At 47.7% G+C, this 25,089-nt stretch overlaps 1 protein-coding gene across 4 annotated transcripts in view; it reads left to right on the forward strand.

Annotated features, from left to right (window-relative positions):
- LPP (LIM domain containing preferred translocation partner in lipoma) overlaps positions 1-25,089 on the forward strand; it is a 281,558-nt gene that overhangs the window by 177,181 nt on the left and 79,288 nt on the right. For all 4 annotated transcript variants that reach the window (XM_083739588.1, XM_083739585.1, XM_083739587.1 and 1 more), the window contains one exon: positions 15,737-16,393. In XM_083739588.1, coding sequence (XP_083595714.1) covers positions 15,737-16,393 — 657 coding nt within the window. The remainder of the gene's footprint in view (positions 1-15,736; positions 16,394-25,089) is intronic.

Genomic DNA, 25,089 nt, shown 5'->3' on the forward strand with positions numbered 1-25,089 from the left:
CTGCCTCCTGGCTCATTCCTCTGCTGGCTCTCCCTCCCCCCTGCACTTGCCCTGCCCGCCCCTCCACCTTCTGTCTGTCTGATTTATCTCCCCGCCTGCCCACGCAACATACACACAGTACAAGGAGTTTTACATCTCCAGTACAAAGCTGCAGCGAAGCGACTGACAGCAATGCACAGTATTATGCCTGACCTGACAATTAGGCAGACTTATTACTGTGTCAGCTTGCCAGATGGATCATCTCCTAGGCGGGCAGCACGTTTCGTGTGTGAGCTTATGAATTTGCTGCTTCTTGAGTTATGTTTCCCCGGGTTGCCGGTGGGGGAGGGGGCAGAAGAAAGAGGAAGCTGATTGATTTGAACTCAGCTGCCCCCCCCCCCAATGCACTTTCAAGCATGCTCAATGACAGCGAGGGGCAGCGGAGTCACCCCAAATCCTAGAGAGCATTGATTTGCACCTTCAGGAAACCTTCTGAAGCAGCTAAGGGGGTGGAGAGAGGAAGAGAGGGAGAAGGGAAGGGAAAGGGGCTGTTTTTTTTTAAAGTAAAAATAACTCCTTTATCTCACCCACTTGAGGGAAGGCTGATTTTCACTGGTTTTCTTCAAGCACCAATTCTGATGGGGATCAGGGTTGGAAATCCAGGAAGAAAATCACCCAAGAGAATCGGGCCCTTTTTGCTTGCACCAGTTGCTGTCCTGGCCAGATCTGATTCTGAGGGAACAGCTTGGATTGTCGCAAAGGGAGGGGTGCCTTGCAATGATTGTCTCAAGAAATTGATGACCAGCACAAACTCCTGAATCCTTTTGAAAACTCCTGGCCACACCATATTCTGGGTGGGAGATGCAAAGCTCTCAGCATCAGGGCAGCTTCTCATGCTCTCTGACCAGCTTGGACAGCTGCACCCGCCAAAATCATGGGTGGTGGCTGGGAAGGCCCACCCCTTGCAAAAGACCCTCGTGGTTATGGGGACCTCGGCAGGGGGTGAGCCTTTTAAAACAGGGAGAGGCACAGCCTGTTTATCTCAAGAGCTTCCAGTGTCTAGGAGAACTTTTCCCAAGCCACACGAAGCTGCCATTTGATGGGCAAGCCTCTAACAAAAGAATTTAAGCAGAGCCTTCTGGATCAGGGGAAAGGAGGCCCATCCCATTCAACATCCTGTTCCAGAGAGGCCGAACAGGAAAACCAGGATCTGAGCCCAAGAGCCATCTCTCCTCCTGTGGTTTTCAGCAATTGGGATTCAGAAGTGTTGTCTTCTCTGAGTCAAACAGAGGGTGTCAAATTTAGATTGGCTTGGAAAGGAACAGGGTCCATTGCTTAACTCTGTGCCCATCCGAGTTGTTCCAAAAATGTGTCTCTTTTCTCGGGTTGTAAAGTCTCTTGGTCCTGGAGGAGACTCTTGAGAGTCCCATGGACGGCAAGAAGATCCAACCTCTCCATTCTGAAGGAAATCAGCCCTGAGTGCTCACTGGAAGGACAGATCCTGAAGCTGAGGCTCCAAGACCTTGGCCACTTCATGAGAAGAGAAGACTCCCTGGAAAAGACCCTGATGTTGGGAAAGATGGAGGGCACAAGGAGAAGGGGATGACAGAGGAAGAGATGGTGGGACAGTGTTCTCGAAGCTACCAGCATGAGTTTGACCAAACTGTGGGAGGCAGTGGAAGACAGGAGTGCCTGGCGTGCTCTGGTCCAGGGGGTCACGAAGAGTTGGACACCTCTACATGACTAAACAACAACAACGAAGTCTTTTCTATATAGTGGCTACATATGATGGGGGGGGGCATGTGTATCTTAAAGGAATGAGCAGACAGCGTTTATATATTAGTGGAAAGCCACCTGCTAAGGCTGCAATCCTAACCTGGGGTGTGAGAAAGGTAAACAGATCAGTGGGGCCAACATCCCATGTATTTGTCCTGCCGTTCAGAACAGAAAAATACAAAATAAGAATACAAAATGTGCAATAAAAGAAAAACAAACCAATAAACCCCACAAGTACATTTAAAAAGCCGTAGAATGTCCATCAGCCAAACGCCTTGTTGAAGAGAGACACTTTGTCTGCTGGCGCCTAAAGATATGTAACAAAGGTGCCAGGTTAATTTCCCCAAGGAGAGCCTTCCACAAATGGGGAGCCAACACAGAAAAGGCAATGGAAATGTTTGGCTGAGACAGCTAAATGCACATAAAGTGCGAACATACTGTATTTTGACATTTCCCTTCCTTATTCTGACTTCTTTTTCCAAACAAAATTGGAAATGAATATAGAATCTACTCTTCTCCCATAAGAAGAAAAAACTTTATTTGCATTAGCCAATGGCCATAGCAACAATAAAACATTACAGTATATGTAGAAAAGAAAATTTAGGAGCACAATTTAAAGTCCTGAACCAGCCATCAGTTAGTGGCCCTTATTCTCATTCCCCCTGCTATGAACCTCGCAGCCTTTGCTGTTATCTGCTCATTTTGATCTGATAGAAGAAAGTGAAGGAATGGGTTTTGGGAAACCACATTGTGGCAGTGTTGAGCACCCTGGGATGGTTAGTATGAGTGGGGTGATGATCTGGTTCCTCAGGTCTTTGTAGAGAGTACAAGACAGGAGGACGTGTGCCGCTGTTTCGGTGCTACCATCTCAACAGGGGCAAAGACGTTTTTCAGGCGGGATTTTTTGGAATTGACCCTCAAGCACCACAGATGGCAAAGCATCCAGTCTTGCAAGTGTAAAAGCACATCTGTATTTTGGGATAATAGGTTTGTGCAGATATGGAGCCAGAGAATCAAAATGTGGCCAGCTCAGTAGTAAGCGAGCAGCTCAGATCAAAATGGCACTGTGTCGGGTGGAGCCCAGCATATAATGCAGCCAGCTCCAACCTCTCCAACCGCCAACCTCTGGCCCTCTGCCGTGAATGCTTTAGTTGACATTCCCATGTTGCAGGGGTTGGACTAGATGACCTTTGGAGGTCCCCCGCAAGTCGACAATCCTACAATTCTATGAGAAACCGAGCCTCTCATTCTGTTCTTATGCTGATTAGCCGGCCGTTCTCCTTTGGCACACAGATCTCGTTCAAGGGAACGAAATTGCAGCGGTGTGTCTTCAGAGGGGGAGAAATGGGCCAAATCACTGTGTTTCGCCATTTGGCAAAGCACAAGGCAACCACGCCGAGGCCCTCTGGAAATCTGGCTCGCAGTTGCTGGAGATGCTGGTGAGGCGTCTTACCAGGGAGCAGATAATTAAATGTAGCATCGGGTCGGGCGTGTAATTGCTATGTATCCATCAGCTTGTCTCTGCCTCTAATAATTTCAGTGCCAGAAGATGATTTCTGCATGAATATGTTCCATCCCCCCCCCCACCCCAGATCCCTCAACTTGCAGGCATATGTGTAAAGGTAGCAGAGATTTCCGCAGATAAAAATCGCAATGGAGGCACATTCTGGCTGCCCACCTGCTGAACCCACAAAGCTCATTGTTGTATGAAAGCCCCCACCTCTCCACCCATCACTAAGAAGGGGAAATTTCCTAGTCTGTAGTAAACTGCACAAGCAAGTGGGATGTTGAGATGACACTGATTGTTTTTATTATATCCGCCTCAGAATAAAATCAGACTATAGAGCCACAAAGATCAGTGTGTGCCCCATCACAGAGGCCATTCTCGCTCACTTGAAATCCAAGCGGCCTCTAGGAGCACCAGACATTTGCACAGCTCGGGACACAGGCAAAGCACCTTGGCATCCTCTGTGGTTGTGCAAATGTGCATTTTCTTCACAGCCAGCAGCAGAGAGGTCGGGAGGAGAGAGCCGGAGGAACAAAACTGTTCCAAGCAGTTGAGAGCACCCTAAAAACTGTCTGCTCCTGGCTCAGGCCAGTGGCCCTTTGAGTCCAGTCCCCTATTCTCACAGTGGCCAACCAGCTGTCCCCGTGGGAAACCCACAGGCGGGATCCGAGCACCAGAGCCCTCTCCCTCCCCTGCTGCTGCAATTTCCAACGACTGGGATCCTTTTCAAAGAATTGTACAGTGGTACCTCTGGTTTACGAATGGGATCCGTTCTGAAGGCCCGTTCTCAACATGAGCAGAACGCAGCCCACGTCTGTGTGTCTGTGCGTGCACAGGTCACAATTTGCTTCTTCTGCGCATGCACGTGACATCATTTCACGCATCTGCGCATGCGTGAGTGGTGAAACCCGGAAATAACCCTTTCGGGTACTTCCGGATCGCCGCAGGATGCAACCTGAAAAAATCATGAAGCAAATGTAACATGAGGTATGACTGTAGTTGGAAGGGACCGTGTGGGGCCCAAAGCAGGGCCACAGGAGGAAGTGATGAAAGAAAAGACTCCTTCACACAGCACAGAGTTAAACTACGGAACTCCCTGCCACAGGAGGAAGGGATGGCCACCAATTTGGATGGTTTTAAAAGAGGATGAGGCAAATTCATGGAAGAGGAGAGGGCCATGGATGGCTCCTAGCTGCTGCCTCCATTCTCAGAGGCAGCATTGCTCCTGAATGCCAGTTCCAAAGCGGGGCCCAAGCCCACAGCGCTGAGATTCAGAGCCTCATGTTCTACCAAACTGAGCTATCCCTTCAGTCCAGAAGCATTGCAGCCTCCTTCTTAGCCCTGAATGGCCTGTTTCTTTCTTGCAAGTGGGGAGCGGTGTGCAATGGCTGCAGGGAGAGAGGAAAGCCATCGGTGCAGGATTCTCCCTCGCCGAGGATACTTCCTGCCAATGTCACGGCTTCTCCTCTCCCCCCCCCCCTTGCTTGTAGCACGACTAAGTAGCGGTGACGGCATTCAGCGGCTGCCAGCATTAATTATTTCCGCAGGCTCTGTTTACTTTCCTGTGCCTCGGGGGAATCTTGTACGTACAGATCGCGGCGGCTCCCGTTCCATCTCACCGGCGAGCATCACTGACGCAGCAGTGCTCCCCGACATCGTCCTTCTGCTTCCCTTCATGCGTAGGATTTTTATGAAAACACACACACACACAAACAAACCCCACCACCCTGCTCTCATTAATTCGGTTGCTTCCACGGCGGGGAGAGACCCCAGGTTACCCCAGTAACCAGCGCTGGCTGGCAGGCTAATCCCCGCCATCTATTCTGGCTCAGGTCTAATGAAATTAGCACGTCTCTGACGTCCGTTCCCGGGGAGGCGATTCTGACGCGGCGACCCCAGCAGGGACCTGCGCCCTTAACAGTTGCGTTCATCTTTGTGGCAGGACCTCGGCGAGGAGCGTGCAAGGATCAGGCCTCGCACGCTTGGCTCGTGGTGTTCGGAACAAAAGGTGCCACAGACCTGGAGCAGGGGGGTGGGGGTTGACGCAAATGCTGCCTGCAGCTTGAGCAGGCCGTATCAGGCCTCCCCCGGGCCCCTCCATATGAATTAGAACTCGAGGCTTTTGCTTTTCGCCATCTGCCGTCGCAGCGCAGGAGGAAGGGAAGGGAGCCTTCTAGCCTTCTGGCGGCCTCACTTCTAGACAACTGAAGGGGAGAAAGAGAGACAGAGAGCAAAGCTGGGCTGCAAGGTTTGTCCCTTTCTTGGGAGCTTTAGCGTTGCACCCGGATTTTGTGATTTCTTTTCGATGCAAATGTTGCCAAGGGGGAGAGAGGGTACCATTCCTCCCCATCGCATAAACACACAAACACCAACCTGCCTCCCACTCTTTCATGTGCTTTTCAGATGTTATTCTGGGATAATGTAAGAACAAAAGGGGGGCCTGCAGGATCAGGCCAGTGGGCCAAATAGTTCAGCGTCCTTTTCTTGCAGGGGCCAACCAGGTGCCAGCCGGCCACCCACAAGCAGGATCTGAGCAGTGGCAGATGTTGGGGCCTCAAATTTCAGCAGGGTCTTGTGCATCCCCAACCCCCAATCTCACAGTACATTCCAAATAATAGTTGTGTCGTCTCTGGTGGCACCCTGAGACTCTGTGCCCAGAGCAACCAAACCAGTTGGACCAATCTGCCTCTAATCTGAGCCAGTGCCAGATTTAAAGGTAAAGGTAAAGGGACCCCTGACCATTAGGTCCAGTCATGGCCAACTCTGGGGTTGCGGCGCTCATCTCGCTTTATTGGCCGAGGGAGCCTGCATACAGCTTCCAGGTCATGTGACCAGCATGACTAAGCCGCTTCTGGCGAACCAGAGCAGCACACAGAAATGCCGTTTACCTTCCTGCCGGAGTGGTACCTAGTTATCTACTTGCACTTTGACGTGCTTTCAAACTGCTAGGTGGGCAGGAGCAGGGACCGAGCAATGGGAGGGATTGCAGGGATTCGAACCGCCGACCTTCTGATCAGCAAGTCCTAGGCTCTGTGGTTTAACCCACAGCGCCACCCGTGTATAAGCTATGGAAGCTCTAGCTTAGGGCCCCACTCTCTTGGGGCCCCCAAAATAAATTAAAGGGGAAAAAACCCCAGATGTACATTTCCAAAATATAAGATAAAAAGCAAATAAAATACAACCTACCTACAGCAACAGTGTTCTGTGTTGTGTAGGTTCCTCTTTGTTATGTGCAAATGTCTTCAGATACCTATGAGGTCCATCAGTTACCATATAGCATATATTCAACACAAAAAGCAGTGACAATTTGTTGTTGACAAAGGACAGCTGGACATATAAAGGGCCCCATTACCTTCTGTAGCTTAGGGCCTCATCAAACCTCAATCCAGCCCTGATCTGAGCACAGGAACAACTCTTTCCTCCTGTGGTTTCCAGCAACTGGTATTCAGAAGCATCGTAGTCATTGATAGCCTCTCTCCCTCCGTGGATTTGTCTGATCTTCTTCCACCGCCACTTTCTCCTGCAGCAGGGAGTTCCGCAGTTTCACCCTGTTCTGTGTGAAGGAGGACTTGCTTCAGCCTGCCCCGAATCTTCCCACTTCCAGCTTCTTAATTTTGCTTGACTGCCTCTTAACTTCTGCTGCAAGCTGCCCTGGGAACATGAGGCACACATCTGGTAAAGGCATAAGCATGCATTTGAGGTCCAAGACTCTTTTTCCGCTGCCCATCTGCACAGCGCAGGGATCTGGGGCCCGAGACTTCGTAGGTGGCTTCAGAGACCAAAGCTAATCCTTAATGGCGGCAAAATTAATGGCCTACCCGTGTTAATGCGTTAGGTAAAAAGGCAGCCAAAGTTTTAATTGAAGTTTATCCCCTCGTGAATTTCCCTTTTCTGGCACAAAAGGCTTGAAATCAGCAGAATGGCCTTCAGGAAGCTTGTTATTTGAATGGATTATTATATGGCTTTTATTATATAACTTGCATCTCATTTATGTTTAGAGGGAGAAGAAGGGCTCTCTCCCTCCACCCTCCCTGCTCGGGTACGGGTATAAATATATCCTCTATGCGGAGAGCAAATTCAGCCCTCTGAAGCAGGATCAGGCCACTTGAAACAGTCATGGCTTCCTGGGAGCTGTAGTTTGTTAAGTGGGTGCTGAAACTTGTTAGGGAGACCCTTGTTTTCTCCCCGCCCCCACTACGATTCCCAGAGCGGTTTAACAGTCAACCAATCTCCTCTGGGAGCAGTGGCGTAGTGTGGGTTGTCAGCACCCGGGGCAAGGCAAGTAATTTGCACCCCCTAACCCGTGGATTTGCGCCCCCTAACCCTAACCCCCAGATGTTGCGCCCGGTGCGGCTGCCCCCCCTGCACCCCCCACGCTACGCCACTGTCTGGGAGCTCTGGGAATTGTAGTTCTCTGAGGGGGTTGGCAAGGCCTCCTAGCAGCTCTAGGGATCCTGAACAAACTACAGTTCCCAGGGTGCTTTGGGAGGGAGCCACAGCTGTTTGAAGTGGCATGCTATGGTTATTGACAATGATAATAATTATTTATTATTTATACCCCGCACATCTGGTTGGGTTTCCCCAGCCACTCTGGGCGGCTTCCAACCAAATATTAAAAACACAGTACAGCATTAAATATTAAAAACTTCCCTAAACAGGGCTGCCTTCAGATGTCTTCTAAAAGTCACATAGTTGCTTATTTCCTTGATGTCTGATGGGAGAGCATTCCACTGGGTGGGCGCCACCACCGAGAAGGCCCTCTGCTTGGTTCCCTGTAAACCTCACTTCTCACAGGGAGGGAACCGCCAGAAGGCCCTCAGAGCTGGACCTCAGTGTCCGGCAGAACGGTGGGGGTGGAGACGCTCCTTCAGGTCTACTGGGCCAAGGCCATTTAGGGCTTTCAAGGTCAGTACCAACACTTTGAATTGTGCTTGGAAACATACTGGGAGCCAGTGTAGGTATTTCAGGACCGGTGTTATGTAGTCTCGGAGGCCGCCCCCAGTCGCCAGTCTAGCTGCCGCATTCTGGATTAGTTGTAGTTTCTGGGTCACCTTCAAAGATAGCCCCACGTAGAGCGCATTGCAGTAGTCCAAGCGGGAGATAACCAGAGCATGCACCACTCTTGCGAGACAGTCTGTGGGCAGGGAGGGTCTCATCCTGCATACCAGATGGACCTGGGAGGCAGCTGCCCTGGACACAGAATAGACCTGCGCCTCCATGGACAGCTGTGAGTCCAAAATGACTCCCAGGCTGCGCACCTGGTCCTTCAGGGGCACAGCTGCCTCATTCAGGACCAGGGAGTTGCTATCTGCTGTGCTGAATTAGGGCCCCTCTGGGGGTCACACCTGTGCCATCCCTCCTGCCTTCTGTGCAGGAAGGAGCAGATGTGCTTACAAGCTCATTTTCGGTTTCCGCCAGTGCTGAGTCACCGACACAAAAGCAGGGGTGGAAACGCCTTGCATTTGCAGAAACATGTATGCTTTCCAGAGAATTCTTTCTGCCACCCCCTCTGTTTCTCATGCATTGTGAAAAGAAGCTGTTGTTGAAAGAGAAAACGGGAATTTTTTGTTCAAAAGTGGGACACTAAGTACATGGATGGATGAATCTCCCGATTTTGGTTTCTTCCACATCTCAATATCCGTTCTTTCTCTCTCTTTTTTAAGTTCCTCCAAAATCCACCAGCATTTTATTTATCCATTCATTTCGCAGGATTCATACACACTGCAGGGTTTTAGCTTTTTTTAATAAAAAAAAACTAAACTAAACCAAGCCAACCTCTCAAAGCACTTTACAATGAGAGAGAAAGAGGTGATAAAATTATGGGTAAATGCAGTTAAAAGCAACCATTTGCAGCATTGAAGTGATTTTTAAATGAATTAACTTTTAAAAGTTGGCTAAAGCCGAAGAACAGATTAAAGCACACATCAACACTAATACAAGGTAGAGTTGTATTTTTTTAAAAAAATGTTTTGCTTTTTTTAAAGAAAGAGCCAAAAAGGGTACAGCAAAGTCACCTGCCTGATGTCAAGTGGCAGGCAGTTCCAAAGTGCAAATGATGCACATATTTTCACCTAAGGTACACATTTTTGCTTAAGCATTTTTCTGAGTTTCTAAGTCAATTTTCTGTGTTCACTTTGTGTATTATTTCAGAAGGTACAGATCAGGCAGACGGCAGAAAACATCTGTAGGGATTAAAAAAGGGATTTTCAGTATGTGCGGTTTAATGCCGCCAAATTTCTGAGCCATCCTTCCCTGTAATCGCATGGCCTCCTTGCTGTTCGCTAAGACAAGATATTGGAGGAAAAGACCTTGTTTGCCACTGCTTTTGTTGTGTTGGAAAGGCAGACTTCCTATTTATTTAACCAGAATCTAATCAGCCGCAACCACTGTAATGACGCTCTCCAAGCCAAACATAGACAGTAGAGTAGAGAAGCTTCATCATGTCAGTTATCTTCATTTTCGAAATGTTTTGCTGTGGTTAACAGTTGCATTCAGAACTAAAAATAGGAAATGGCAAGATGGAAATTAAAACCAAAGTAAATATCTGGCTGAGCCAGCCTCGGTGATTATGCAGTTTGTAGGGTCGAGTGCCAGGTCTTAATTAAGTTTCCCCCCCCTCCTTATTGATTTATGCTTCATTCTGATTTATTCCTCATAACATTTGTTACTACGTCTCTTTCCCCTGTTTATATTGCGAATGACCTGTGGTTAAAAGCAATAAATTTGAACCCAACTGAGTTCTATTATTTGTGCATTTCCAGCTTCTGAGGACATCTGTGCTTCTGAATTGCTTCTTCCCACCTAGCCGGGAAAGCAAACAGCGGCAAACCAGTAAACATGTAGCCCCAGAGTCATCCTGAGGGCCGGATTTAGGTTTGATGCGGCCCTAAGCCACTGAAGGTAATGGGGCCCTTTATATGCCCAGCTGTCCTGGACAGATCTCAAGCCATTTGCACATGTTGCCCTGCAACCAGTCCATGCAGAATTTGTGGTTGTTGTTGTTGTTTAGTCATTTAGTCGTGTCCGACTCTTTGTGACCCCCTGGACCAGAGCACGCCAGGCACTCCTGTCTTCCGCTGCCTCCCACAGTTTGGTCAAACTCATGCTGGTAGCTTCGAGAACACTGTCCCACCATCTCGTCCTCTGTCATCCCCTTCTCCTTGTGCCCTCCATCTTTCCCAACATCAGGGTCTTTTCCAGGGAGTCTTCTCTTCTCATGAGGGGGCCAAAGTCTTGGAGCCTCAGCTTCAGGATCTGTCCTTCCAGTGAGCACTCAGGGCTGATTTCCTTCAGAATGGATCGGTTTGATCTTCTTGCAGTCCATGGGACTCTCAAGAGTCTCCTCCAGCACCAGAATTCAAAAGCATCCATTCTTCGGCGATCAGCCTTCTTTATAATCCAGCTTTCACTTCCATACATCACTACTGGGAAAACCATGGCTTTTACTATACGGACCTTTGTTGGCAAGGTGATGTCTCTACTTTTTAAAGATGCTGTCTAGGTTTAGACACCCTAATTTCTGGGACATTATTTATAACGAAATGGAAAAACTTTCTAAATACACCTTCCCAAAGAAACCAGAGGCTTTTTTTTTGCTAGGGATAACAGGGGATGAATTAAGAAAAGAGGACCACAAATTATTTATATACGCCACAACCGCCGCTAGGATTCTAGCGGCTCAAAACTGGAAAACCCAGGAAATCCCAACTTTAATGGAGTGGCAGACAGAAACGTTTGAATACGTAGAATTGGCGAAAATGACCTATAAGATTTGGAACCAAAAAGTAACAAAGTTCGAAGAGGAATGGAGTAAATTTGCTGAGTATATACAGATTAATTGTAGAAGCTTAAAGACTGTAGCAGTGTTAATATAAATCTTGTGACGTGAACAGAGTGTAAATAAGAATCTGTAAGAGTGGATGTTAATTGTGAAAGCCGATGTAGGGAAGGAGGGAAGTCCGGGCGTGATAAATATTGAATGTAAGAGTATATGTTTTATTTATTTTTGTTTTGGTAAATCAATAAAAAGCATTTTTTTAAAAAAGAATTTAGGCACCCTATATATAGAAGGGAGCAAAGCAGTGATATTTTAGGAAGCAGGCTAGCAGGTGAGGCCCATAACTTACAACATAGGAGCCTACACAACACAAACGCTGGATGTAGGTTTTATTTTAATTGTATTTATCTTATATTTTGGAAATGTACATCCAGGGGTTTTTTTCCCTTTAATTTTTTTGGGGGGCCCCCAAGAGAGAGGGGCCCTAAACTAGAGCATGTTTAGCTTATATGTAAATCCGGCACTGGTCGTCCTACAAGGGAGGAAGCTGACATTAGGATTTGTGGACATCCAATGACATTAGGGTTGCCACGGACCTGGGATTTATCAGACATATCTGGAATATTGCAGTCGGAAGCAGCGTCCGGGTGGAAATCAGCAAAAATGTATGGACGTAGGGCAGCCCATGTCGGCAGTCTCGTTTTTGGCGATTTCCCTTTTTAAAAAGCCCAAAAACTTCATATTTTCAGCCAAAAAAGGGGGGAGGGAGCTCAATAATTTTGCCCAAAAAAGTTTTCTTGTCCGGATTTTTACTTTTTTGAAATATGGCAACCCTAATGAATCTGAATGCTGGGAGATTCAGGAGAGATGAAAGAAAGGACTCCTTCACACAGCACAGAGTTAAACTACGGAACTCACTGCCACAGGAGGAAGGGATGGCCATCAATTTGGATGGCTTTAAAAGAGGATGAGAGAAATTCATGGAAGAGGAGAGGGCTATGGATGGCTCCTAGCTGCTGCCTCCATGCACAGATGCAACATTGTTCCTGAATGCCAGTTGCTGGAAACCCCAGGAGGGGAGAGGGCTGGTCTTGTGTTCGAATCCTGCTTGAGACTTTCTCATTGGGGCAGCTCTTCAGCCACTGTGAGAACAGGATGCTTGACTAGATGGGCCACTAGCTTCACCCAGCAGGCTGTGGGTTTTTTTTTTTTATGTTCCTGCGTCCTGGGATTCAGTGAGTTGGCCACTGCCCACATAGGGACACAGATATCTCGCAATGTTTGCCTTGTTCCTGTTGCCAAAAAAACCCTGCGTAATTTATGTCTCCAGGAAAGTGTGCATTAAAAATATCTGTCAAGATAATGTACAAAAATGCATTAGAACGGGCAAAACAGCGTACAGAAACCTGCTGAATAGGACCAGGGCGCTTTAAAATGCTAACATTTCCATGAGGACTTCTTTATTTTGAAAAATATGGAAATGTGGTCAACTGATTGGAAGAATAAAAAGGTAAAGGGACCCCTGACCATTAGGTCCAGTCGTGGCCGACTCTGGGGTTGCAGCGCTCATCTCGCTTTACTGGGCGAGGGAGCCGGCGTACAGCTTCCAGGTCATGTGGCCAGCATAACTAAGCCGCTTCTGGCGAACCAGAGCAACGCACGGAAACACCTTTTACCTTCCCGCCGGAGCGGTACCTATTTATCTATTTGCACGTTGCTGTGCTTTCGAACTGCTAGGTTGGCAGGAGCAGGGACCGAGCAACGGGAGCTCACCCTGTCGCAGGGATTCGAACCACTGACCTTCTGATCGGCAAGTCCTAGGCTCTGTGGTTTAACCCACAGAGCCACCCTTGTCCTGATTGGAAGAATGCAAAACACCAATAGAAACTCAAAGGAACAGACCCAATCTGTCCCTCTGCTCTTTCAGAGTGCAGGCTAATGGCAGGAGGACTGGGGCGGTGATGCACACAGGCCCGAATTCTCCTCCTCGCAAATATGTCCTTGCACCTAGAAAGCCAGCATGTCAAGGAGAAGGGCAGCTCATAACCCCCCTTGCTAGAATCTGGTTTTCTGCAAGGAAGGAATGTGTTTGCACGAGCTGTTCGGCACAGGCTGACACGCAAACATGCACATCCGTGAGAACAAAATAAAAGGATGTGCGGAATCTTTCCGGGTACAAACCTCTGCCTGTTATTTCCTTGTTGCTTCCTCCGACCGCACCTTTCTTGAGATGCCTCCTCCTCCTCCTGGCATTAATCCCTTTCCCTTTTCTGAGCCCCCCCCCTCCCAAATCTCTCTGCCTTCAAGTTTGGCTCTTTGAGAGAGGCTGCTTTGTTCTGCCTTAGTGAGATATCGATTTTTTTTCTTTTTAAACATCAGTAGCCGGCAATGCCTTTTAGCTCTTAAAAAACACATACAAAAAGACCTTCGTTTTTCTTTAATGTGGCTTTATCGCCGGGTTTAAAGCAAAGGTGAGCCAAACTTTTCCCTGCATCTAACACCCCTTTCCTACACACACACACACACACACCCTCCCTGAAAACTGCTGCCAGGCAGGGGAGAGCTTGATCTCTCTGTAGCTTGATCTCTCCTTCCTGCCAAATCACTTTTTCTTTTTTGCAGATGCAACTTGCAAATGAAAGAAAGAGAGGGAAATTAACCTGGCTTAACCTGGATTTTTATTTTTTTACCTTTCTCCCAAGAGTCCAAAATGAAGACCGCACATCAGCGCTGAATGGTGTTTCAGGAATTTTTAGCAATGAAAATTGCTAAAAATTGGGGGGGAAAAGAAACTGTGCCAACAAAAAAGGAATGGCAAGACAAACTGTTCGAGTATATTGAACTGGCTAGATTAACAGAGGCAATTAGAGATCACACTAGACAAGAGTTTCGAAAAGCATGGGGAAAATGCAGAGAATACTTAACAAAACTGTGCCCTAAAATAGATACCTGGACTTGTTTCGATTAATGTTTGCAGGAGACTTTGTGGATATTTAAGTTATAATTAGAAAAATCTTAATAATTATTCATAAAGGAAACAGCTTATAAGAATTAAATAAGGAGGCGAGATACAGGATAAAAGAAGTCTTTTATTTGGTTGTTTGTATTGTTGTATGTTATGCTTATTGTATGTTATGTTCACGTTTAATGAGGGTGGATTTCTGTATTGGGCTTGTGGGGGGTTTATGTTATGTTGTAAAATTTCCAATAAAAATTTAAAAAAAGAATGGTGTTTTAGGGAATCACAGAATCTTAGAATTTGAGAGTTGGATGGGACCCTATGGGTCATCTATCCCAACCCCTTGCAATGCAAGAAGCATCTTAAATATAATTTAATCCTGGGGTTTTAATGTCTGGGGTGAGTGGTGACTCTAGACGGGAGGAAATGTCCACTTTTCCCCACTTACAACTAATTATACCATTGTAGCTTGGAAGTCAAATGGAATCCATTCCAGAAGTCCGGTTCAACTTCCGAAATGTTCGGAAACCAAAGCGCAGCTTCTGATTGGCTGCAGGAAGCTCCTGAAGGCAACCAGAAGCCATGGAAGCCCCATTAGACGTTCAGCTTCCAAAAATAGTTCAAAATCCGGAACACTCACTTCCGGTTTTTGATTGTTTGGGAGTCGGAACGTTCGACTCCCAAGGCGTTCGGGAGCCAAGGTACGACTGTATACAGTGGTACCTCGGGTTACATACGCTTCAGGTTACATACACTTCAGGTTACAGACTCCGCTAACCCAGAAATAGTGCTTCAGGTTAACAACTTTGCTTCAGGATGAGAACAGAAATCGTGCTCTGGTGGCGCAGCAGCAGCGGGAGACCCTATTAGCTAAAGTGGTGCTTCAGGTTAAGAACAGTTTCAGGTTAAGAACGGACCTCCGGAACGAATTAACTACTTAACCCGAGGTACCACTGTATATATTTTATTTTTCTTCCCTTTGTTAACTGGTTCTGTCACCCAGGAGAAATGTATAAAATAGGACCCATTTCTACTTTTGGACAGTTCACTGATGTTTAAATAGCCAAAGTCCAGTTACAGGAACTCATGAATGATGAATGAAACTTTTTTTGCGTCAGCCATCAGCCATAGCAGCAAAAGAACATTGCAATATACACAGCACAAAAAGTCAGTGATAGAAAAAACGGTTTAGGGTCCAGAATCAGCAGTCAAAGAGTGGATCTTATTCTGATTGCCCCAGAATAAGATCTTTGGTTGGGACCTCATGAACAAGGCTGCTCTCAAGCTCTCTTAGCTTGGACAAAAGGTAAAGGTCAAGGGACCCCTGACCATTAGGTCCAGTCATGGCCGACTCTGGGGTTGCGGCGCTCATCTCTTTTTACTGGCCGAGGGAGCCGGCGTACAGCTTCGGGGTCATGTGGCCGGCATGACTAAGCGCACAGAAACGCCGTTTACCTTCCCGCCGGAGTGGTACCTATTTATCTACTTGCACTTTGACGTGCTTTCGAACTGCTAGGTTGGCAGGAGCAGGGACCGAGCAACGGGAGCTCACCCTGTCACGGGGATTCAAACCGCTGACCTTCTGATCGGCAAGTCCTAGGCTCTGTGGTTTAACCCACAGCGCCACCCGTGTCCCTAGCTTGGACCTACCAGTACATAATGGGGCAAATCTTCAGGTGCATGTTATTCCTGACCCGAATTAATGGTCTGTTGCTATTGTCTCTATTCCCACATGCAGGGCTCTGGGATTCCGGGCGGATCTCCCATCGCTACGCCTCCGATGGCCACCCCGGTCACTGGCCACAAGCGCATGGTCATCCCAAACCAGCCTCCCCTGACGGCCACCAAGAAATCAGCATCCAAGCCTGGCTCTCAGCCCATCCCAGTGACCCCGGTCGGCACCTTGAAACCTCAGCCCGTTCCGGCGTCCTACAGCACGGCTTCCACCCCGAACCGCCCGACCTTCAACGTGCAAGTGAAGTCGGCCCAGCCGCCCCCCCACTTCCAGCCACCAGCCCCCCAGTATAGCAGTCTGGCCCCCAACCAAGCGGCTCAACCGGCGTCTTCTCTGGGTCCAGCGCTCTATGTGTCGTCTCAGCCCCGGGCCGCGGATTACGGCTACGCGCCCCAAACCGCTCCTCACCCAGAGCCAGGCTATGGGTATGGGGGCTCCCAGGGCCGCTACCAAGAGCCGGCCTACCCCGGAGGCTACGGAGGGAGGACTGGCTCGGATCCATCCTACGTGCCGCAAAATGCCTGGAAGCCAGAGGCGACATACCCTTCTCCCGGGTCTGCGGCCCTGAATCCCACAGGGCAGTACCCGTCCTCTGGAGCCAAGAAAACCTATATCACGGAACCGGCCACCGGGCCTCAGCCCCCTCTGCTGCAGCCAAAGGTAAGAGGCAGCGTCCGACCCCGGCGATGGGTGTGGGAAACGGGGAAGGGCATGGGTCTTGATTCCCACGGGCAGGTGGAGCTGGTGATTGCATTTCTGTACAGTCATAACCTCATGTTACATCCGCTTCATGTTACATTCTTTCAGGTTATGTCCCGCGGCGACCCGGAAGTACCGGAAAGGGTTACTTCCGGGTTTTGCCACTCGCGCATGCGCAGACGTGCAAAATGACGTCACGCGCATGCGCAGAAGCAGCGAATTGCAACCTGCGCATGCACAAACGTAGCGGTGCGGGTTGCGCTCTTTTCATGTCATGAACGGGCCCCCGGAACGGATCCCGTTCGCAACCAGAGGTACCACTGTATTTCGCTTCACGCATTCAGAGGCGCCCCAAAGCGATTCGCAAGAAGACAGCGTGACGTGTGAAACACATTCGAATAATTAGTAATACAACAGTTAGTTAGTTATTTGTTTGTTGACTTATTTCATGAAATTTATAGGCCTCTCGATCTCAGAATAGAACCCTCAAAGCGGTTCACAAGAAAAGACAACACAATCCAATAATCAACAGGGAGAATTAGCAACAACAATGCAAAAAGTTAAGATAACAATAGACTAAAAACAGATTTAGGACTTGCATCAACTGTCTAAGCATCTAGGCAGGCTTGTCTAAACAGGAATGGTTTCAGCAGGTTTCTGGAAAGAGTGCAGTGAAGGCACTTGTCTGATATCAATAGGCAGGGAGTTCCAAAGTCTAGGAGCTGCCACACAAAATGGCTAAGTTCCTACAAATGTGGAACAGGTCTTATGCGACCCCTGCAGAGGTACAAATTCCATGCAGATCTCTGAGCGGGAGCGTTATATGCCTGTCGGCCCTCCCTCCTCTCAGCAAATGTGCTGCAGGATCCTGCCCTAACTGCAGCTTCCGGTTCAAGTGCGAAGGAAGCCCCACGCACAAATCCAAACATGCAAATACAAAATATTAAAAGTCTTCATCCAAAGAAAAGTAATCTGAAAGAGCTCCAAATATCCACAGTTGGAGGCAGCAGAGCTTTTCAGGACCAGGAAACCACAGGGCAGGCGTCCGTTCTTTTGTGTGAACCCTTTTTGTGGATTTCCCGCAGCAAACTTTTTGAGAGCAGGATGCTGGACTAGATGGGCCTCTGGCCTGATCCAGCAGCTGCTCTTCTTATGTTCCTAACCCGTGGTCCATATATAAAGCCAACTCCTTCCAACTCTACAATTCTATGATTGTAGAAGATTTACAAGCGGGATAAACTGTGGAGAGCCCATCCTCTTCTGTGCAAACAAAGCCGCCAGCAAGTCTTGCTATATGATTTAGGACCAGGTGTGGCTGTGTGTTGCTTTTACCCCTGCAAACATTGTTTTCGGAAGACCTGCTTTGCCTGCCCTTTGGCAAATCCAGGATTTCCATGTCCATCTTAAGCCCTTGCAGTCACCCCCATCTTACCAGCAGCATTTTGGTGTGCAAATCGGAATTTCCATTTCCACCTTCGCAAGCTGAAAACATGTTGCTCCTTTGATGCCACCGTGAAAATGTGTTTTGTATGTGCGGGTGATATGAATAACATCAACATTGGGAGGGGAAGGGTTTTTTTTTGCAGACCAGGTGCACACACCTTGCATGCGCCGAATCATCACCTTGCCATGTGCCCCGGAGTGTCACCCTGCTCCTCTACTGTGCTTGCTGTCCTTCACTGGAGGCTTTTAAGCAGAGGTTAGATGACCCCATTAGGGATTCCTTAGTGGTGATTCCTGCATTGTGGGGGTTAGACCAGATGGCCCTTGGGAGCCCCTTCCAACTCTACAATCCCATGACTCTGTGCACAGGGTTGCTGGAGCTCTGCAAACAATCCAGCCTGCATGAACAAAAGGCCTTAGTCGGTCCATGGGAGGTGCTAAGGAAACTTCTGGTTCCAGATCAAAGGATCGCATCCAGAGTTTTGCCTGCAGCTTTTCCAATGGGGCCGCACCCCCTCAGAGTTGATTTTGGATTTCTCCTCCTCTTGAGGAACTCTTAAGCAGCTCTGATGATGCTTAACGTGGGGTTGCCTGCGCTTCAAGCAGATAATTCAGCTAATTAACGCAGTGTGATCCTGGAGCAGGCAAGGGCAGAACCTCTCCGAGAAGAGAAAGACAACAACTGAAACCCGCAGCTTTGAAGTGCAACCTTCCAGACCCTTGATCATCTCAGTTGCCCTCCTCTGCACACCTTCCAGCTTGTCAACATCCTTCTTAAATTGTCGGGCCCAGAATTCGACACAGTATTCCAGATGTAGTCTGACCAATGCAGAATAAAAGGTAAAGGGACCCCTGACCATTAGGTTCAGTTGTGACCGACTCTGAGGTTGCGGTGCTCATCTCGCTTTACTGGCTGAGGGAGCCGGCATACAGCTTCTGGGTCATGTAGCCAGCATGACTAAGCCACTTCTGGTGAACCAGAGCAGCGCATGGAAATGGCATTTACCTTCCCGCCGGAGTAGTACCTCTTTATCTACTTGCACTTTGATGTGCTTTCGAACTGCTAGGTTGGCAGGAGCAGGGACCGAGCAATGGGAGCTCACCCCGTTGCAGGGATTCGAACCACTGACCTTCTGATCGGCAAGTCCTAGGCTCTGTGGTTTTACCCACAGCGCCACCAGTGTCCTTTGGTTCCTTCGACCAAGGCAGAATAGAGTGGGACAATTATTTTCCTTGATCTGGACACTAGACTTCTGTTAATGCAGCCTAGAATAGCATTAGCTTTTTTTGTGGGTTGTTTGTGGGTTAGCAATGTGCTTCACATGAATGTGCAAGAGGCCCAGTACCTGGATGCCCCTTTCTTATTCCTCTGAACTTAACTTTGGGACAAGCCTTCGTCGGATTCATCTTTCCAGTTAGCTGAGAAATCAGGAGTGGTCTAGTTGGAGCTACAAGCCCTAGAAGAACTCTCTGAAGATTCATTGTTAGTTTTCTTTGATTCTTACATTTTTCATATGGATGCAGATATAAAATCTAATGTTTCCTGCCCTTCTTCTCGAGGCTCCAAGCAGCTGACAATGTTGTTGTTGTTGTTGTTTAGTCATTTAGTCATGTCCGCCTCTTTGTGACCCCATGGACCAGAGCACGCCAGGCACTCCTGTCTTCCACTGCCTCCTACAGTTTGGTCAATCTCATGTTCGTAGCTTCGAGAACACTGTCCCACCATCTCGTCCTCTGTCTTCCCCTTCTCCTTGTGCCCTCCATCTTTCCCAACATCAGGGTCTTTTCCAGTGAGTCTTCTCTTCTCATAAGGTGGCCAAAGTCTTGGAGCCTCAGCTTCAGGATCTGTCCTTCCAGTGAGCACTCAGGGCTGATTTCCTTCAGAATGGAGAGGTTTGATCTTCTTGCAGTCCATGGGACTCTCAAGAGTCTCCTCCCGCACCAGAATTCAAAAGCAGCCATTCTTCAGCAATCAGCCTTCTTTATGGCCCAGCTCTCACTTCCATACATCACTACTGGGAAAACCATAGCTTGAACTATACGGACCTTTCTTGGCAAGATGTTGTCTCTGCTTTTTAAGATGCTGACAGACAATAGCCTGCATCAAAACTGTTTCTGCTGCAAATTTCTAATAAATCTCTTTCCTCTACGCCAAACCGTCTTTGTTCAGCAGTTCGGCTGCCAACTTCCTTTGCCTTGGACAGATTCAGAGAGGAGAGGGCCATTGGTGGCTAGTAGGCACAATGGCTATGTTCTGCCTCCGCAGTTGGAGGAAGCAATGCTTCTGAATCCTGGTTGCTGGAAGTGGCAGGAGGGCTCCTGTGCAAGTGAGCAGACAAACCTGTTGGCCAGCATTCTTCTAAGATGCTCTTGCATTTCTGATGCCCACAAAGGGGCAGAGGAAAGAGGGCATCTGGCTTTGCAGATTCTGATTGCTTTTTAGAGCCAGCGTTCCCGAAAACCAGACATTTTCAGAAGGCATTTCCTTGCATAACGAAGCTGTAATAACGGGGACTGTTTGTCCTGTGGGCCTTATTAGGCCCCTTCCGTTCGATGCGCACAAGCCATGATTTGTTTTTCCACTTTCCTTTCGGAAGCCTTGTTACCGAGCTGTGCAAAGCGTACCTCCTCTCATTTCCCTAGCAATGCCAGCACCTCTCACCGAAGCCTGCAATTAGACGCTTTGCAGAATAATAGGGCTAAAAGGGGAATGGCAGGATCTTGTCTGCGGCCTCTAAACCGACCCCATTTGTATAAAATTATACGGGAACACAAAAGATTAAGCGCTCGCTCCGGTGCGCGGATGCGCCCTCTCAGACCAGCCGCTGCTCACGGTCTTTTTTTGGTAACAGAACACTTTGTACTTTGGAGATAATTGACTGTGGAATATAACATTGTTTATTCAAAAGCAGGTCACGCAGAAGAGAGACTCTTGCCACGCTCCTGCTTGCACCTTGCCTTTGATGCCCATGCAAATTCATGAGCATGTGTGTCTCTGTGCGGCCTAATATATATAGAAATGTATATATTGTTTTAAATCTCTCATGTGATTCAATTTCAGCCTAAGCTGGGTTTGCAGTAAGGTGCTTTTTTTCCTGGGGGGGACGCAGGGGTACGCATAAAGATAAAGGGTAAAGGGACCCCTGACCGTTAGGTCCAGTCGTGGCCGACTCTGGGGTTGCGGTGCTCATCTCGCTTTATTGGCCGAGGGAGCCGGAGTACAGCTTCTGAGTCATGTGGCTGGCATGACTAAGCTGCTTCTGGCGAACCAGAGCAGCACACGGAAACACCGTTTACCTTCCTGCCAGAGCAGTACCTATTTATCTACTTGCACTTGGATGTGCTTTTGAACTGCTAGGTTGGCAGGAGCAGGGACCGAGCAATGGGAGCTCACCCCGTCGCGGGGATTTGAACCGCTGACCTTCTGATCGGCAAGTCCTAGGCTCTGTGGTTTAACCCACAGCGCCACCCGCATCCCATACTCCTAAACATTTTGTGTTTACGCATACCCCTAAACATTTTGTGAATCTTTGTACAGTACTTTGTCCATTTACTGTATTTATTTTCCCCGAGTTGAACTAGAAAATGGTGGTTTTCTTGAGTCAAAATGAGAGTAACCCTGAACATTTTTAAAGAAAAAAGCACTGGCAATGCCTCTCCCTCTGCTAAACTGCGATGTTCAGGGTGGGAGCTGGGAAGCTGGTCTGGTCACCATCAAAGCAAATTTGTCTGGTTTTTAGGTTGTAGTCTAACCTGCGCATTGTTTGAGGAAGCGGGACACAAAGTTGAACAAACACAGAAAAAGACCTAGTGGCTTCAATGCTTTGCAGCACCAGAGTGAGACCTTGCCTGAGGTTTCACGGCAACCTGCAAGCGAGCTGCTACCTGGCGCCTGAGACTTCACCTGACATTGTAGGAACATAAGAAAGGCCTGCTAGGTCAGGCCAGTGGCCCATCTAGTCCAGAATCTTGTTCCCACAGGGGCCAATGTAGATCCCCCCCCATTGGGAAACCCCCAAGCAGCATTCACACGCACAATCAATTCTCCCCTCCTGTGGTTTCCAGCAACTGGGATTCATATTATTTATTTATTTATTTATTTATTTATTTATTTATTTATTTATACATACATACCCTGCCCATCTGGCTGGGCTTCCCCAGCCACTCTGGGCGGCTTCCAAAAAAACATTAAAATACTGTGATACAGTACATCAAACATTCAAAGCTTCCCTAAACAGGGCTGCCTTCAGATGTCTTCTAAAAGTCTGGCAGTTGTTGTTCTGTTTGACATCTGGTGGGAGGGCGTTCCACAGTGCGGGTGCCACTACTGAGAAGGCCCTCTGCTTGGTTCCCTGTAACTTGACTTCTCGCAGGAAGGGAACCGCCAGAAGGCCCTCGGAGCTGGACCTCAGTGTCCAGGCTGAACAATGGAGGTGGAGACGCTCCTTCAGATATACTGGACTGAGGCCGATTCAGAGCAGAGCCATCTTGGCTCATAGCGGCTGATAGTTTTCTCCTCCTCCATGAATTTGTCTCACCCTTTTCTCAAGCCTTCCAGGTTGGTGCTGGCACCACTGCTTCCTGGGGCAGTGAGTTCCATAGTTTACCGTATTTGTCGCTCCATAAGACACACCTTTTCCCTCCTAACAAGTAAGGGGAAATGTCTGTGCATCTTATGGAGCGAATGTGTGGCCAATCGCTGGCTCCCTTTCTGGCCCCTGGCCCAGGCCTCTATTGTTGAATGTTCTGTTGAGTGACTGGCTGATTAGATTATCTGTCTGGAAACTGTAGAAACGGCTCCCTTTCCTTTCCTAAAGAAGCTGCAGAACTGTGAGTTGAACCCCATAAAAACAGGATTTTTTCCCTTTGCAAAGTAAGCTCCACAACTTTGAGCTGTTCCTCAAAAAAATGGGGCTTTCCCCCTTTCCTCCTGTAAAAACTAGGTGCGTCTTTTGGTCAGGTGCGTCTTATAGAGTGAAAATACAGTAGCTATGCGCTACACGAATCATTTCTGTCTGTTGTCTGTCTTGAATATTCCAGCATTCGGCATCACTGGATGTCCACAAATTCTAGTGTTAATGAGAAACAGAGGAAAAACTTCTCTCTCTGCACTTTCTTCTTGCTAATACAGTCTGTCAGGCTGGCAAGTACCGCATAGAGGGACTTCTCTGTTTTGAACCCATCATTATGGAGCTTCCTTCTTTGGGAAGTTCTTGGCAGCCTTATTCAAATTGCCTCCAAATACCTCTCTTGTTTCTATCCACTTTTAACTGATTAATCTGAAGCTGGTCCAGAGTTTCTAGGTGCAAATAAAGCACCAGTGCTGTTTTTTTCCTGCTATTTTCCCCTTTATCTTATTTTTTCCCCCTGTTTTACTGCTGGATTTTCAATTGAACTGTTGTCGTTGCTGTGTGTGTTTTGCTCTTTTAATCTACCTTGTTGCGTGAGCTGCCTTGAGAGGGCTGGGTGCCCTATGAAAAGGAGTATATAAAAAATTAAATTAGCTTAAGGAAGAATTTGAATTGTTCTCTAGACAGTGCCCACTATAAACATCCGTGACTTGCATACTTTTGGATCTGTTGGCAGGGTAGTAGACCTGCGTTTGAGTAAGTCCAAAAGGGCAATATTTGAGGTTCATATTGAAAACAAGGAATATTCTGCTCAGTATATTTTTATCCAGTTATCCATGCAACAGCCCTGCAAGGTAGGGACTATTATTGCCAATTTGCATTGGTGGGGGGAGGTGAGTTGCTTGGGGGGAGATCTGAACCAGGGACACCCGCTGTAGATTTCTATCCTTTCAGTGACAGAACTGGCAAAACTGCAACTCCCCCCTGGGGAAAGCCAGACTCTTCTCATTATCCAACTTATCTATTATTATTATTATTATTATTATTATTATTATTTTAATTTTTTAATTCAAAATTATAACAAGACATATTATCCAAAAGCATATCATCCTTGTTTTTTCCCCGTCCTTCCTTCCTCCCTCCCGCCCACACCCCGATTTCCCTCAGTTCCAGTCTTTGGTTTCTCTAAGAATGCTGTTTTCTGCATGTTACAAAGTTGTATAGATCCTCAAACTATTTAGCTGATTGTTATCAATAAAAAGTCTGTGAATGTTTATTCAAAACCTGCCAAGAGTCCAGTTCGCTTTGTTGCGTCTTCAGATACTTTGTAAAGGGTTCCCATTCATCCTTAAAGTCACAGGTATCCTTGTCCCGTAGCTTGTATGTCAGTTTTGCCAGTTCTGCATAGTCCATCAATTTTTCTTGCCATGATTCTTTAGTTGGGGTTTATTATTATTATCTTGATTCTTGATTATCATGATTCTTTAGTTGGGGTTTATTATTATTATCAGGAACTTCCTGACAGTAAGAGCTGTTTGACAGTGGAATTTGCTGCCCAGGAGTGTGGTGGAGTCTCCTTCTTTGGAGGTCTTTAAGCAGAGGCTTGACAACCATATGTCAGGAGTGCTCTGATGGTGTTTCCTGCTTGGCAGGGGGTTGGACTCGATGGCCCTTGTGGTCTCTTCCAACTCTAGGATTCTATGATTCTATGATTCTATTATTATGATTATTTTTTATGATGATGATGATGATGATGATTCCCATTTTAACGCTTCCAGGCCATTGCCATCATGCCCCTTTTGGGTATGATAAAATGTTAAAAGCCCCAGTTAAACAGAGAAGGGAATTGATCAAAGCGTTGAAGGTTTTGGAGGTGTTTTAATTTCTGGGGTGGTTCCCCCCCTCTTTTCCCCCACCCCGGTCTCCAGGAGCGATGGCAGCTTCTGCAAAATTATTTATCTTCTATTTTAGACCTTGGATAGTGACTCATTGTGCCCTGGAGAAAATGTAATGGCTGTATTTCTCTCTCTCTCTCCCTCCTTCTCTCTCTCTCTTTCTCCCTTTATTTTTCAAGCGGCGGCCCAGCTCAGCGTTAGAGGCATGGGCACTTACAAGCCAAGGCGCCTGTCAGAGTCAGCCCGGTGCTCTAAAAATACAATATTTGCTTTTACCTTTTAGCTGTCAACAAGTTTTCCTTCCATCCTGTCTGTGTCACACACGCACGCACACAAATAGCAAGTCGGGAGGGGGGGGGAGGAGAGAGTGGCCTCTTAAGAAGCAGATCCAGAAAATTTGCCTAGAGGGGAAGCTTTTCGGAAGATGGTCTTTCTTCTCGTATAGCAACACAGACGCTGCAATGTTCTC

The sequence above is a fragment of the Podarcis gaigeae genome (assembly GCF_964106915.1).
Source record: "Podarcis gaigeae genome assembly, chromosome: 5".
NCBI lineage: Eukaryota > Metazoa > Chordata > Lepidosauria > Squamata > Lacertidae > Podarcis > Podarcis gaigeae.